The 15,403-nt window shown below is 54.6% G+C and overlaps 1 protein-coding gene across 3 annotated transcripts in view; it reads left to right on the top strand.

Annotated features, from left to right (window-relative positions):
• The window catches only part of Pbx1 (PBX homeobox 1), a 232,129-nt gene extending 217,043 nt beyond the window's left edge, over nt 1–15,086 (top strand). For 2 of the 3 annotated variants that reach the window (XM_027922858.2, XM_071600373.1), the window contains one exon: nt 14,635–15,086. In XM_027922858.2, the coding sequence (XP_027778659.1) occupies nt 14,635–14,727 (93 nt within the window). In that variant the 3' untranslated portion in view covers nt 14,728–15,086. The remainder of the gene's footprint in view (nt 1–14,634) is intronic. The other variant, XM_027922859.2, reaches the window with a different exon arrangement.
• Nucleotides 15,087–15,403: the final 317 nt, after the last annotated feature.

The following is a 15,403-nucleotide window of genomic DNA, read 5'->3' as shown; positions in this document are numbered from 1 at the left end:
TCCAGCCTCTGTCCATCAATCCGTCGTGGATTGCTGGCTTTTTTCTTGTTTTGTTTTACATTTCAAAGTAAATTGCAGACAACACTACATTCTCCTCACATAAATGCTACTGGCATGTATCATCAACTAGAGTTTAAGGTTCATTTAGGGTTCTTTTCCTTCTGAGGCAAAATTTTGCACAATTAAATATGCGACCCCGCCCCCAAGTGTGTACATTGTTGGAGTTTTGGAATGTAGTCACCATGTTTTGCTCACTGCTCGGCACTTCCTTGCATCCACTCAGGCAGGGTCACCCACAGCACAGTCGTCACCCTCAACACGGTCACCCACAGCACGGTCACCCTCAACACGGTCACCCACAGCACGGTCACCCGCAGCACAGTCTGGCCATCTCCAGGCAGGGTGAGAAGACCACTTCTGAGCACAGGCTGCGACCTGCTGGACTTACTTTTAAAGGGCGGCCACTTTCCCATGGCCTTTGAACTACGTAGCAGTAGGGACTCAGGCTGTTGGAAGTTGAGTTCCAGCGCTTCCCTGTGAGGTACCGGGCCTCTACGCTTGGGTCTGGTGTCACTTGTCCCCAGGCTTCTCTGGTGTCCTTTGGCTTAAGCCCCACTCACGCTCCCCTGCCTTCCCAAACCCTCGCAGACTCCCCAGGGCCCACACCTGCCTGCAGTGTTCTCGCGCATCCCTAGGAGGTGATCTCTCACAGGCACATGGAAGCCACCCTGGCCAAGGCTTGCTCTAAGAACACCACAGGGACAGAGCTGGACAGGAAGCCTCAGGCCCAGGGCATCTGGAGAGTCCAGAAGAAGTCCTGGGCGCTCTGTGCCTTCTCAGAGGAGAGCGATGGAGAGCACCACCAACTGTGTGCCTTGAGTTCCGGGGCATGATAAACCCACCAATATCCCAGCTGAGCCTAGGCCTGTCTTCATAAACGCTGTCACCCCCACTTTACAGATGACAGCCTGAGCCTGGGAAAGGCAAGACGGTTACCAAGACCAAGTGGCTGGGAAGTGGCCGAGCCAGAGTAGGGACGCAGGCCAGCAACTCCTGCGCCTGTGGTCATTCCCTTCCTCAGATGGACCTTGCGCCCCTGGTCTCCAAGAAGTGAAGGAGCTACCACTGCAGAGTGGGGACCTACTGTGTTGCCTGGGATTGAGGATCCGGAGCTGGTGATGTGGAACTGAGCCGCAGGAACTCGCTGTGGTATTCTGCTGGGATTGCAGTGGGGCCACACAGGAGGCCTGAGACGTTCGGCTCTTTGACCAAAATCAGGTCTGGAGAATTGTAAACCACCTCCCAGGCACTGTGCTCTGCACCTCCAGAGGGTTGATGCTGACAGCCATAGCCAAGTCGGAATGACGTGTGGCATTTTTGCCAGAACGAGTGGTTGAGAGGTGACCCCAGCAAGCCATTGAGATGATAATGGTTATGTTAAGCTGTGTATTAAATTGTATATTAGACCCCTGCTGTCCACCTCCACCTGCTACTTTGGAGTTCTCCAGCTACTTTGGAGTTCTCAGGAGGATTCCCGGAGAGTTCCCATTGGTTAGGGAAGTGCGGGAGGAGGGATTTCCGGAGGAGGGAGTTCCGGTTGGTGTGGCGTGTTCCTAGAGGAGCCACATGAGTGGCGTGCGGGAGAGTTCCCGGGGAGTGTGCTGGTGGAGTTCGGAAATAAAGTTTGTTCCTGCTTGAGTGGCTCGTGATTTGTGCCCAGCCAGACTGCGGCAGATTGCAGCTGGTTAGTCACCTCCACCAGTGACCCGTGACGTTCAGGACTGGACTTAAGAGCAAGCCCTCTCTGGATGGTTCTGGTTCACCAGAAGAGAAGGCAAGACTTGCCCAGCTATCATTAGAGGTGGGTCTCTTCTAATCAGGGGGGCAGTGAAATGGAAGAAAGAGGAATAGTTTGCCTGTGAATTTGAGAGATTATACACACTAAGTAAGAGTTTTAGAGTGAACAGCTAGTAAGTGGTGGCCTCCCCCGGTCCACGGAGAGGACAAGGAGGAGCCACTCTGCCTAGCCAGGGCTTTGGTCACGGCTGTCCGTTCTCTGTGCCACATGTAACACTTGTCATTTCTAATCAGTTAAAATTAAAATGTGATGGAGGACAAAGACATTATCCTACGAACCAAGTCAGAAACCATAAGTATAAAAAATGAATGATGAGAATTAAAACTTTAAAAGAAGAAGATACTAAGAAAAACAAGTAGAAATAAAGAATCATCAATTACAGAGCAATGGAAAGACAAGATGGCTGCACAGAATCACAATGGTATGTGCAGTGACAAAATGCAGGCTAAAAGCAATAACGTGCACAGTGCTAAGAGGAACAGTACAATCTAAATAAGCAGGTGGGCGGTCAAAACAGCATCAGCTGCAGAGCATCGTGCAGAGACTAGAATGGCAGGGTGAGTCCTGATAAAGGAAGGGAGTCCTTTAAAACAGCAACTTAAAGAACAGTCAAAAAACAGTAAGAATGGAAAATCAACAGGCCGAAGTGACACTTAACAGTCGTATTAATAGCTGACCTTACTGACTTCCTTCTACGCGCTGCGCACTTTACATGCAGATCTCAATTCAGGCTCATGGAAATAATCAGGACATTTTCAAACATACCAGCAGAAACATCACGGGGCAGGGAGCAGACACCAGACCAGCAACACCCACACCACAGACCTCTGCGAGAGCGGATGGACCTGCGGCTGCTCGGGGTTGGCTGTCGAAACCTGCCAGTACCTGGCCAGCTGCTTTTCTCTTCTATCCTCCACCCGAGTCTCTGAAGTGCCAGGGCTGTGGGGGTCTCTCCTCCTCCTCCATCGTCCTGGAAACTGGCCCTTCCTGCTCCTGATGGTCGAAGCTCAGGCCGTAGAACCTCAGCCCAGCCCGCGGCTGCTGAGCACATGCTCTGCTCACCTGGTGGGTCTGCCTCCCGGAGGGGCATCCTAGCTCCTCCCAGATGTGCTACCCAGTGCCCCGTGGACTCGGTCCTGTGGCGGCTCTCCTATGCGTAGACTGGGGTCTGCATAGGTATCTGAAAAGAGGGATCATGGGCTGTCCCGCTCCTCAACTGGGCCCTGGGCAGAGTGGTTAGATGGGTGTGTCCTGCGATGGCCCAGCTGGACCTGCTGTGGATGGGTTAGATAGGTGTGTCCTGCGATGGCCCAGCTGGACCTGCTGTGGGTGGGTTAGATGGGTGTGTCCTGTGATGGCCCAGCTGGACCTGCTGTGGGTGGGTTAGATGGGTGTGTCCTGCGATGGCTGGACCTGCTGTGGATGGGTTAGATGGGTGTGTCCTGCGATGGCCCAGCTGGACCTGCTGTGGGTGGGTTAGATGGGTGTGTCCTGAGATGGCCCAGCTGGACCTGCTGTGGGTGGTTTGATAGGTGTGTCCTGTGATGGCTGGACCTGCTGTGGATGGGTTAGATGGGTGTGTCCTGTGATGGCCCAGCTGGACCTGCTGTGGATGGGTTAGATAGGTGTGTCCTGAGATGGCCCAGCTGGACCTGCTGTGGGTGGGTTAGATGGGTGTGTCCTGCGATGGCTGGACCTGCTGTGGGTGGGTTAGATGGGTGTGTCCTGAGATGGCCCAGCTGGACCTGCTGTGGGTGGTTTGATAGGTGTGTCCTGCGATGGCCACTTGGACCTGCTGTGGATGGGCCATCATCCTTGCTGCCCTGGGGGGCGTTTCTCTTTGCCCCAGCGGCTATATGGTTGTGGCTGGATTTTCTGGGAACCCACAAGCGTGCGTCTCTGTTGCCAGAGAGTCTCTGCCCCAGAAGACTGGCATGTTTGTTCTTTTCCTTTTCTCTCATTCGCCATGTCTCGGTACCCACCTCTACCTTCAGCTACATATTTATACCTGGACTCTGCACTGGTCACCAACTCCTGCCAGAAGGTCTCTCCAGGTGCTCTAGAGACCCGGCAGCCCCACCCTCTCCTCTCCGGCCTCTCGTGGCGCGCAGGCGTGCTCTGAGGCCTGGAGGACGAGGCCTGAGGGTCCCTCTGGCTCCCTTCCTCTCTAGTGCAGCAGGCGTTGTCTTGTCATCTGGGTGGAGAGGTGATGGCTCTGGGCTTGAAGGCAGAGACCCTGGGAAGGAGACCCAGCGTCCGTTCTGCAGCCCCTCACCCACTCCTCCAGCTGAGCTCTGGGTCTCACTGTGCATGAGCCCTGGTTTCCAAGAGGGGGAACTGCAGACTGATAGGTTTCCCAGGCAGCGGTTCTGTTCTGAAGAGTTCAGACTCACCTCTACTTTCTCTGTGGAGGCCGGCCTGTCCCTCAGCCTTCCTACCCTGGACCTGCCCATGGCTCAGGTGCCCCAGCTTCCTCCTCCACTGAGCTCTGACTCCTGGCGTACACCCCGAGACCCAACAGGTGCTTGCTGGCCTCCTCTTTAAATCTCACATTTACTATCATTCTGATTACAAATTAATATTCAACACAGAGAATTTGAAGAATGCAGGAAAATTAGAAGAAAATCCTCCTTTCTGTTCTGTACCCTTCCAGCCTGTTGTGTGCAAGTGTATTTTTCATGTGGCCGTGGAAAGTTACATTCCATTTTGTAACCCACTTATTTTACTAAAAACACGTCATGAATGTTTTCTGTATTATTGAACATCATTTTTAAGATGACTGAGTAACTGTGTTGGAACCCATCTCAGGGCAAGTCCGCCATTTTCTTTTCATTGTTAATCACACCATGGGAAACTCCATACAAAAGGCACTGAACGTTTTCTGAAATTCCCTTGGATTGATTTTTAGAAATGAAACTGTAGATCAAAGGATCTACAGGAATCTGACATCAAAGGATCTGAGGATGTGGGAAATGCATTGTGAATTTTGTTCTGGAAGTTTCTACTGTATGGTCACTGGCAACTCCCACTTGCCCTCTCCCACAACATCAGTCTTTCAGCCTTTGGGAGTCATCCTGTTGTACCTGTGTCTCTCTGATGTAGTGAACCGGGGCGTTTTCCCCACGTTTACTGGCCTTTCCAGTCTGTTCTCGAGACATTGATTTTTCCTCATGGATTTCTATGACGTCTTCCAGAGGGTTGCACCCGACTAACATTGAGAAAGCAGAGGTTCTGCTTCTGAAAGGAGAGAACTCAGGAGAGCCCGAGGATCACCCTGTTTCCAGGTTCCCAGGCAGTGTTTTTGAGAGCAAAAGCTGGATTGCTTGTGATACTGTGTTGGTCTTTAAGGGGGAAAAAAAGTGGCCCTGAAGTCGGAATTAGCTTGACATTTCCTATATTTTTGGTCTATTAAAAACTCAGCATCGAAAAGTATCTCCCAAAACTTACTAAAAGAACCTAGAGACATGTTGTTTGGTTAAAGATTGGTTGAAGTTTTACCTAATGCCTAGTATTACCCTAAGCTACTTAAGTACCTTCTTCCTTCTGAAGGACGAAGAAATAAAATCCATAGACCCTTAAAAAGCTTCCCATGGCCTTGGGGACACTTCCTCAAAGAAACGCCCTTCCAGAGACGGGACGCCCTTCCAGAGGGGGGACGTTTCCTGTGCCTCAGATGTGCTCAGCCTCCGGCTGTCTCCTCCCCGTCTGTGAGTGGCGCCTGCGTCTTCCAGGTTGCTGATTGACATCTCCCCACCATCTGGAGCTGCCTTTCCCATTACCAGCAGCACATCTGCAAAAGCCAGGTCCGACTCCCGGGCCCTCGGTGTCACAAACCCCCTTAGACTTGGATGAAAACCTCAGAATGAGAGAAGGCGCCACCTCTCTCATTCAAGGGCTCCGCCGGCCCTCCCTGGGGTGCTAAGTGGTGGATTTGGAATTCTTGAGAACACAGGTTGTTTTCAAGCCCTTGCTCTCAATTCCTTAGTAAATAGAATTTCTTAAATGATAACATCCTGCCCTGAGTAAAGGAGGCACCGTTGAGGCCAGCGCTCATTCTAGCACATTCCCCTCGGCACTCTCTGCACCCCACTTCCCACTGTCCCTCCCCCACCCTTCTGCTAGCTGTAAAGACCCTGTAAACACTAAATGGCATTTGAGTGCATTAAGCAGCAAACTCTCCAGTGACAGAGCAATTATGGCTCTGAAATAGATTTGGTGCGTCACGGAAGATAAGGGTTTTGAAAGTTTCTGTTGTGATTATAGCCTGTAACTCCCACAAATAATAGGCTTCCAAATAAGAGGCTGCCAACGGAGCCTTTGTGGCTTTGTCTTAGTGATGGCATGTAAATTGCTATTAATGTCCTGAGTGTACTTGAATATGCCAGTCTTGGGGGTGTGGAGTGGGCTCGGTGTCTCTCTTTACACGGCTCGTCATTGTTGTCCTGATAATCCGGGGTAATTGCTGTCTCTCGGATGGTCAGGAGCGTGTGAGAGTTCAGCTTCCTGTGAGAGGGCAAACGGCCTGAGGGTCAAGGCAGGAGGGCATGTGCAGCCCGCTGCTGTGTTCCGAGTGCAGCCCCCGCTCTGGGCGCGGGTGTGCACGGGCTGTGTGTACGCCTAATGAATAATACTTGTCAACAAAGCCAAAGCAAAATCAAAGGTTATATAAACGAAATGGAGAATTCAGTTCTGAAAAGGATCAGCCAACTGGGTAATTTATACTGAGAGATTTTTAAAAATACCCTCTGCTTGAGCTATGTAGATTTGGCTATGTGAGTAAGCACAATCATCTTGTCTGACGTGCTCACTCTCTTCCAGCGTGAGTAGTGCGTGTGTGCATGTGCTTGTGGGAGCATGTTCTTTAGGTGTTCTGCGTGCTCTCTGAACATGCACTGGCCGCCTGGGACTATCAGGAAGTGTGGGGAAATCAGGCCTGATCTGAAGGCTGTTGACGAGTCTAAGTGTGTGTGGGAGTCTAAGTGTGTGTGGGCGGCTCTGAGTATCGAGGAGGTTTATTCAGATATAAACAGAATTCTCTGCAGCAGGACACCTCTGTTTAGCGGAATGAAGCTAAGCTTATTTTAATTAATTAGTTATTTATTTTGCAGGAGATCAAGATAACCTTTGAAAAGTTCAATTAAAACCCACTTCGGGTTGTAACCTCCCGCTCGGAGGACACCATGCGTCTGTGGGGTGTGGAAACATTATGTGCAATGTCCTCTTTGAAGTGTAACAGGGCAGCAATCCTGCCCCCCTAGAAACGAACCCCAGCCCCTCCCAGGGAGCCACCTCGGGGCCCAGCCAGAGCCTTCCTGTGTCTGGGTTTGGCAAATCCTGGATTCCGAGTTCTAGTTTCCCTCCTGAGGTAGGACAGTCCATACCACACGTGGGTACCATGGTGTACCTGTGATCTGGAGCAAGAGAACCGCCAGGTCCCGCGTGGCCCAGCAGCTGTGTGGGGCCAGCCTCCAGGGCCTGGGCTCCCAGGAGCAGGACACCCAGGGCGGCTCCAAGCCTCCTCATCACCAGCTCAGGGGAGGCCTAGTCAGGCAGCTACCGTGCTGGACACCCCGGCCTTCTGAGGGCTGCCCACCCTCTCCCTGGGTCTCCCCTGGACTTCGAGCCTGGGCATGTTTTGGGGCTCCCTGTCTTCAGCCATCTCCTTTGCTGTCCACCATGCTCCCACGTGCTGCCCTCCCTGGGCTTCTTTGAACTCCACAGGCCAGTGGACAGGCTTCCCTTCCTCCCTCGGCCCTCTGCCCCACTCTTGTCTGTCCTGCTCGCAGCGGGCTGGTCCGCGAGAGCCCCAGGAGGCCTCGTCTGCCTCCCTCCCACTTACACCATCCCAACCCCACACACGCTCTTTTCACAATTTATCAAATGTCTATTTCCATAAACAGTCAACTTCCTGATAGCAGAAACCAAGAGTTTTTAAAAAATTCATCTACCATCAGGCGCCCTGCAAATAGTACAAACCCAGCACTGCATATGTATGCACAGAATCAAAACCGTAATGACCACAGTGGAGGAGACCTGGTGCTCACAGGAGGTTGATGACCACAGTGGACGAGACCTGGTGCTCACAGGAGGTTGATGACCACAGTGGACGAGACCTGGTGCTCACAGGAGGTTGATGACCACAGTGGACGAGACCTGGTGCTCACAGGAGGTTGATGACCACAGTGGACGAGACCTGGTGCTCACAGGAGGTTGATGACCACAGTGGACGAGACCTGGTGCTCACAGGAGGTTGATGACCACAGTGGAGGAGACCTGGTGCTCTCAGGAGGTTAATGACCACAGTGGAGGAGACCTGGTGCTCACAGGAGGCTACTGAGGATTCACGAAAGCTGCAGGGGTTAAATGTCACAGCGAAGGGCAGGGAAGCCAGTGGGATGAGCCTGCAGAGAGGCAGGTGGTGGTAGAAGGAGGGACACGAGCGGGGCCCTGGGAGACGCACAGACTCCCAGGGCCAGAGGAGGTGGACAGGCAAGGGCAGAGGAAACTCGCCTGTCCTTCCTGGAGTCCTCAGTGGGAGACAGATTGTTTCTGTGCAGCATTGTAAGCCCCAAGTCTTTGCAGCAAGGGCACCTATTCTCCACCAGAAGTGGCCGATGGTGTCACCAATCTTCCTGAATAGTGAGGGCCTGCCCAGCAACAGCAAGGGGCTCAGGAGGCTGTGGTCAGGACCAGATAGACAGGAGCACGACAGGGACATGAGGCCACCAGGTCTGATTCGTGGGAGGTGGCAGCCTGGGAGGCCCCCTTTGCACCCAAGGGGCCATGGAAACAGGAATTCTAGATCAGTGCATGGGACAATGCAGGCAGAGGACTCACTGGAGGGATGTGGCAGGTGGCAGTGACTGAGGTTGCAGAGCAGAAGTCCAGTCCTGAGAGTGGGCGGCTCTTGATGTCAAAGGACCTACAATCAATGCAGGCGACGGAGCAGAAGAAGGCACAGGCTGGTGGAGATGGTCTCAGCCAAGACAAGTTCCTGTGTGAGGACACGGGGCAGAAGGTCCAAGCAAGACAAGCCACAGAGCCACGTCTGAGTTTCCCGTGGCCCCAAACAAGGCCTGGATGGTCCCCTCCCAGAGTACCTGCCGTTCCCAGGTGGAAATGCTGCATGCTTTAAAGGTGATTTTTTGTTTATCTAAAATCCAAATTTAGCAGGGTGACCTGTGCTTTCTGTACCAACTTTATGCCCAGATCCTAAGGCAGGAGCTGAACCTGCTTGTGGGTCTCAGCCCTGGAAAGAAAAGGAGGGAGATAATTTCCTACCAGCCACTTGGGAACCGCTTCTTCCCATGCACCTGCGGCTCCCATAGGCCTGAGGTGGCGGCTGGGCAACTTTCAGATTCAGGATGAGCATCTTGACAGTCCTCATACCCTTGTGGATGGTGCCTCCTGTTGAGCTGGTGCATGAAGTTGTGTCTCTGTGTCAAAGCAAGATTGCAATGAATCACCAAGTGGACCTTAAAGCAGGAGAAGGAAACTTTATCCCCCAGTTGGTGATCTGGATCCACTAGCTGGTGGGCCCAGGAGTAGGCAGCAAGTCTACACCCTTCAACCTCCCTCTCAGGGTTTGAATACACCGTTTATAGTCCAAAACCATATTAAAGCACAAGTGGATGTTGCTACGATTCAAAACCATAAACAAATGTCATGAGATCTAAAATCATAAGCAGAAAAGAGAGTGGTCCATAACATCCCTAGTTGAGAACAAGTTAGAGAAGGGTTTCTAACATCAGACAATCAATCTCTGACGGGATACACTGTCCAAGAAAAATGGGCACCAAAGAGAGAACACTTTCACATTGGATAAGAATTGCCATTTTGTGTTGCCAAACATGTTATGCTAAGAGCTGTTGCTGGGCACCGAGGCGGGGCTCTCCCTGGGACTTGGAGTCTCAGGGCAACATGGAGTCTGCAGCCTGGCCCACAACGTCTGCAGCAGCTGGGTCCACCATCTCTCAGCCATTTTCCCTGAAAACAAACAGAACCTTGCAGACATCAATCAATCAGAGTCACCTGATCAGAATACAGTGTGCACTGCCGGATCTCCCTCATGGCGAGTTGGTAAGAAGAGTTCAGGGTCTGGCTGCCAAAGTGTCCGGGAACCAGGCCCTGCTTCCGACACGGCGGTGGCCATGAGGTCCGCGGGAACTGTGGAGCCAGGACCTGACAACCCTTCTCCTCCGCAGTGGAGGACAATGCTTCCGTCCACTGTGTGTTCACTTGCTTCTTCCTCTGTCCCCCGAGAGGCGTTATCAGAACTGATGCTATGGCAGGCATTTAGAACCAGAGACGAAGGTCACGGCCCTGCCTCGGGGTCCGGCAGCTGAGACAGTCCTGGGAAGGCACAGATGCAATACGGCGGCCCAGCATTGCCATCAGGGACCCAGAGGGAATCAGGGGCCTGCAGGGGAAGGAGGCCCTGCCGGGGGTCAGGTAGGGTTGCCGGGATGTCCAGACCCTCTGGAAGGTGACCAGTGTCAGTGGGTGTAACTGGATGGGGAGAGCACTGGGCTTGAGAGGAAGTGGGAAGCAGGCTCGGCTGCAGGAGGTCCTCGCCTGTGGTTGAAGTGCTGACTGGGAGCGTTGCCTGGAGAGTGCACGCAGCCAGGGACGCTGAACCTTGTCCTGAGGCCAGTGGGAAGCCACTGGAGGTCTACAACCGGGGGTGACATCGTCACGCTGACATTTTTGAAAGATCCCTCTGGTGACAGCTGGAGATCACCACTGTAACATTTCCAGGGAAACTTTGAGTCAGAAGACGACCCTCAGGGGACTTTCCAGGAGTGTCTTTTCACCCCAAAGCATCTCTTGGTAAGTGCTCTCCGTTTAACCTCCGGGAAGTGTTGAGCGGATCTGGAAAATGTTTTCTCTGAGCTTGGTAGAACAATGTGGATCTGGGGTGTGGCCTCCCCCTTGTGAGCCGTGGTCTCTGGAAGGCCCTAGTGGCTCTGCGTGTGCACGGTGTGGTGGCCCCTGGCGTCTGGGTGATGGAGGGCCTGGAGCAGCCCCTCTCACCCTGTGCACGAAGGCCTCTGTCGCGATGGCATCTGCCGCTGCTCGACCAGCTCGCCCAGTGCTGACATCAGCGGTTCACGCACCTCAGTGTATTTCTGGGCTGCGAATGAGAGTTTCCCAGAGCCAGCCCCCACTCGGGCTGTCACTTCAGGTGATGGATCCTCTGCATCAAGGGGGTGCTGCTAAGGTTGGTGCACAGCCCAAGCAGAAAGGGGCAGAGCTGGGCGGCACTTCCCAGCCCCGTGGCCAAACCGCAGCCAGGAGAGGCAGCTGCAGGCCCTCCGTGCCCACTGAGGGGGGTGGCAGAGAAGGAAGAAGCTGCTTGAGCTGCCTCTGGGCCTGCCGTTTGTCAGGAGAGACCAGTGCACCTCCCGCCCTGCCTGGCCCCAGCCTTGGCCCCTGCTAGCTCCAGCCACCTCTGCTGTGCCTCTCAGCCACACAGAGTTCCCGCTAAACTTGTCCACATCACATGTCCATTAGGGCAGGAATACACAGGCATTATTGTCCTGGAACATTTTGTTCCAAAAGGTCTTGGACTGGTTTTGAAGACGCGGGCCTTCTGCTCTTGGAAAAATGCCACCTTCTGTCCCCATGGTAAGCTCCCTTCGCGTCCCCCTCGGCGGGCTTCCAGGTGGAGCCTGCAGGTGTGGAGTCAGATGGATCCTGCTTCCAGCCACAGGATCACTGGGTGCCAGTGCAGACTCCCTGACATCAGCATTTGGAGAGCAGGTCTGTTTTGAAGCACAGTTTGCATCAGAGAGTGAAGGGACAGAGACAGAGAAACAAAGGCCTCCTTTCCTGCCACCCCAAGTCGTTGACGAGACCTCCTCCCCTCCCACTGTGCCCAGAGACAGACCAAGACCTTCCGACGTCACATCCCCTGGCAGCCAGGGCAGCCTGGGAGGACTGCTCCCCAGGGTTGACCTGCGTGAGCGAGGTCGTGTCCCAGGACCACGCCGAAGGCCTTGCCTCGAGGTGGACGGGGGCGAAGCCGCGAGCGCAGTTCACGGGAAGCAGCTGAGCTGGGTTTGTCGTGACCAGGCAGAGGTTGGGGCAGAAAGGCAGAGAGGCTGCACCCCTGGATAGAACACCTCCCGAGGAAAGGCAAGAGGTGGGGGGTGAGAGGGCATGTCCTGGGGCAGGGAGACCTGCAGTCCCACTCCGTGCAGGCCACGGGGGTTTGTGGGAATGTGGGACTCCCGGCTGACGGGGAAGGTCTGGGGCATGCCCGCCCGAATGGGTGGTCGCCAAATGTGAGGCGTCTGTGCATGTGTGTGTGAGTGTGCGGAAGGAAGTGAGAAGCAGTAGAGGGGTTCGTTTCACCTCTGAGTTAGGAGGTTTTATCTACCTTCCAACTAGCTGAACCCAAGGGCTGGTTCTGATATGAGGTGGAGCTCATTCCTGCCTCTGTCACCTGTGACGTCTCCGTCCCTCAGCACTTTGTGCCCTGAGGAAACAGAACTTCTAAGAAAAAAGTTCAAATGTGTACTATTTTAACCCACAGAAGTCCCACGGAAGGTCCTGGGCGATACAGAAAGCCCTGCCTCCTCCTGCCCAGGGCTACTCCTCAGGGCTGGCCTCAGTACCATGTTTTGCAGGCCACGGGGGCTCCCTCAGACACCCCACTGTCTTTCCATGGGCCACAGTACAGCTCCATGATGTGACGTGGTGATTTGTGACCAGTGTGATAAGACTCCTTCGTGCCAGGCACCACGGTGGGCTTTCCTACCCACCTGACTCACCAGCTGAGGCTCAAATGCCGGACTTCCCTCTTTCCAGCCCTTTGTTCCATGACACCACCTCAAAAAGTTTTATCAGGTTTCCAACACCCACTCACACCCCCGCACCGTGCACACCTGCCTGTCTGTCTGTCTGTCATCTAAGCATCTATCTGGTTGACATACACCCATAAAAAGATTATTAAGATAGACAGATATCAAAATGCTAATAGTAATTATCTGAGTTGTAGAATCATGGGTGTTGAAGATTTTGTTTTTATGTTTTTATATTTTCCAAATATTATAAGATACAGGTATTTTACTTTTCAAGAAAAAAAGATGACTGACACTAAAGATCTTCTTTGGGAAAGTGTGGCTGTCCCCAGTTGAGCTGACATGCAGGAGGACATGGGTGCCATGGTGGGGAAGGAAGCCACCCTACCGACTGCCTGCGCGGACCTCTGGCAGGAAGTGAAGTCCTTCTGCCCTGGGATCCGGCTGTAGGAGTCTGGGCGCCCAGGGGACGGGAGGCCCTTCTGTCTTCCCCGCTGTGCTCTGCCTCGTCCCCATCACAGACAGCCAGCAGTGAGGAGGGCAAGAGCTGGCCGTCTGCATTGGGGGCAGGGAGGTGGGAGCTGGGGACGTTGCTCCTGGACCCACCACTGACAAGCTGTGCTGCTGACACTGTCCAGGATGAGCGAGGGCCCTTTGGTACCCAGGGCTACTCTTGAGTATGGGGTGGACAAACCCCCCCTCCTGCAGAGTGACTGGAGGGAGCTGCTCCGAGTAGCAAGCCTGGATTTCCTGGGGAACTGGAGCACACTGGGGGGAGCCACTGGAAACCAAAGCCGGGGGATGGAGGGTCAGAGGCCGGGAGGCCTGCACAGCCTCTGCCCCAGGGGGGGAGTCAGCTCCTCTTCTGCAGGCTCGGTCCAGCACTCTGCTGTGCTGTGGGTGGAGCAAGAAGAGAAGCCGGGGTCCTCCCAAAGGAGAATGGCAATGCCTGCCCTGTGTTCCAAGTTTTTCAAAGAATCAGGTGAAAGAAAAGAACAAAAGAAAGTATTTTACCGGGAACACCAACACCCGCTCTAATCGACATTGATGTTCCCGGCGTCCAGGTATATTAGCTCCAAAGAGCTCAGTGACGGGGAAGGCCTTGCGTCCGGTTACTTCAGAGCTTTGACACAGGGGCAGCTGGGAGCTGTTGACCATGACCATTCTTCAGCTGTCTGAGTTCTGGGATGCTTTTTGAAAGGGTGGGTCACTAAGTGAGTCCACGGCCTGGGTGCTTCTGGATCTAGCCTCAGAAGATCGACCTCCCAGGTCCAGGGAGGCCCTGGCTTCCCGGGCCATGGCTCTCCTGTCCGCTCACAGAGCCCAGCCCCGTGCCCCGCCGCCCTCTTTTGGCTGCCGTGGAGCCTGGATCGCCTCCCCCTTCCCAAGGCCCACCTCATGGCCTGCCACTCCGTGGGGTGCAGGGACGCCCCGGCTCCAGCAAGCTGTGGTCTGTCCCCGTGGGAACCTGGAGGCGCCAGGCTCGCGGGCATGAGGTTCAGCCTGGAGTGAGCTTGAGAACGGGGCCTGGAACCCCAAGAGCAGGTGGGAAGCCTGGGGGAGGGACTCAGGAGCCCTGGGGCCCACCGTCCTGTTTTTTCTAAAGGGGAGACGGAGGCCCCAGAAGTGAAGATGCTTCCCCACCGCCAACAGCTAATTGTAGCCAGGTCAGAACCCACCACCCCAGGCCTCTTGACCTGCAGGACCCCTGGCGTTCCTCTGGGGCGGAGACCCAGTCACAGAGGCTTGGGTTGTCAAGCCTATCACCCAAGTGGGAGGCGCAGGCGTTGAGTCCCAGGGCCCCGGAGGGTCTGAACTCTCTCAGGGTGGGGGATACGAGCGCCCCAGCAGCAGCTGCCAGGATGAGTGTGCCTTGTGCTGGGCCCTTCTGGCGGGCTCCTCCGCATTGTCTCATCTGGTCCCCAGCCCCCGGCTCACAGAGGACTCACTTCTCTCCCTCTCTCCTTCCAGGCTAATGGAGGTTGGCAGGATGCTACTACCCCTTCATCAGTGACCTCCCCCACAGAAGGACCTGGCAGCGTGCACTCCGATACCTCCAACTGATCTCCCGCCATCACACCCGGCTGGCCCCGGGCCCCCTGGGGCAGGGGCCAGAGGGAGGGCTTCTCTCCCCACACTGGCGCGGTCAGACGGGGGTCGAAGCAATCAGCAAACACAATACGAGTCTCCTCTCCTGTCTTCTTTGGGATGCTCTCTCAGCCAATCTGGACACTTCTTTATACTCTCTTCCCTTCGTTTCTGGGTAGACGCGCCCCTCCCTGCCTCCAGCTGCCGGCCTGGCTTCCTGCCCCCTCCCTCTGTCCTAGGCTCCCCGGGTCCCTGCCCTCTAGTACATCACTGACGGATACTTTCAACAATTAGAGGAATTTGAAAGGAAGCAAATTACAAAGAAAATAATAAAAGCGCTTGTCTGTCTTCTCGCTGTGGTTTGGGGAGCTGAATGCCCTCTGACCTGCTCCTGGTGCTGGCGGCCAGTCCTCCCGTTCCTCTTGTTGCTCTCTCTACCTCTGAGCAGGAAAAGCCACCTGCCCTGCTCCCCCCTCCCGCCTCCTCGGCTCCTCCTGTTCCCTGGGTGCTGGGGACTGTCCTCCGGCCTCCCGTGAGTTCCCAGGCAGGAAGTCCAGGGTAGGGAGGGGTGGGAGCAGCCAGGGAGGGTCCCCTCAGGCTTTGCCCCATCCCCCAACACTTGGTTGCAGAAACTCTGTAGGACCATTCAACG

The sequence above is a fragment of the Marmota flaviventris genome, chromosome 12 (genome assembly GCF_047511675.1).
Source record: "Marmota flaviventris isolate mMarFla1 chromosome 12, mMarFla1.hap1, whole genome shotgun sequence".
Classification (NCBI taxonomy): Eukaryota; Metazoa; Chordata; class Mammalia; order Rodentia; family Sciuridae; genus Marmota; species Marmota flaviventris.
This window is presented reverse-complemented; position numbering and strand designations above follow the sequence as displayed.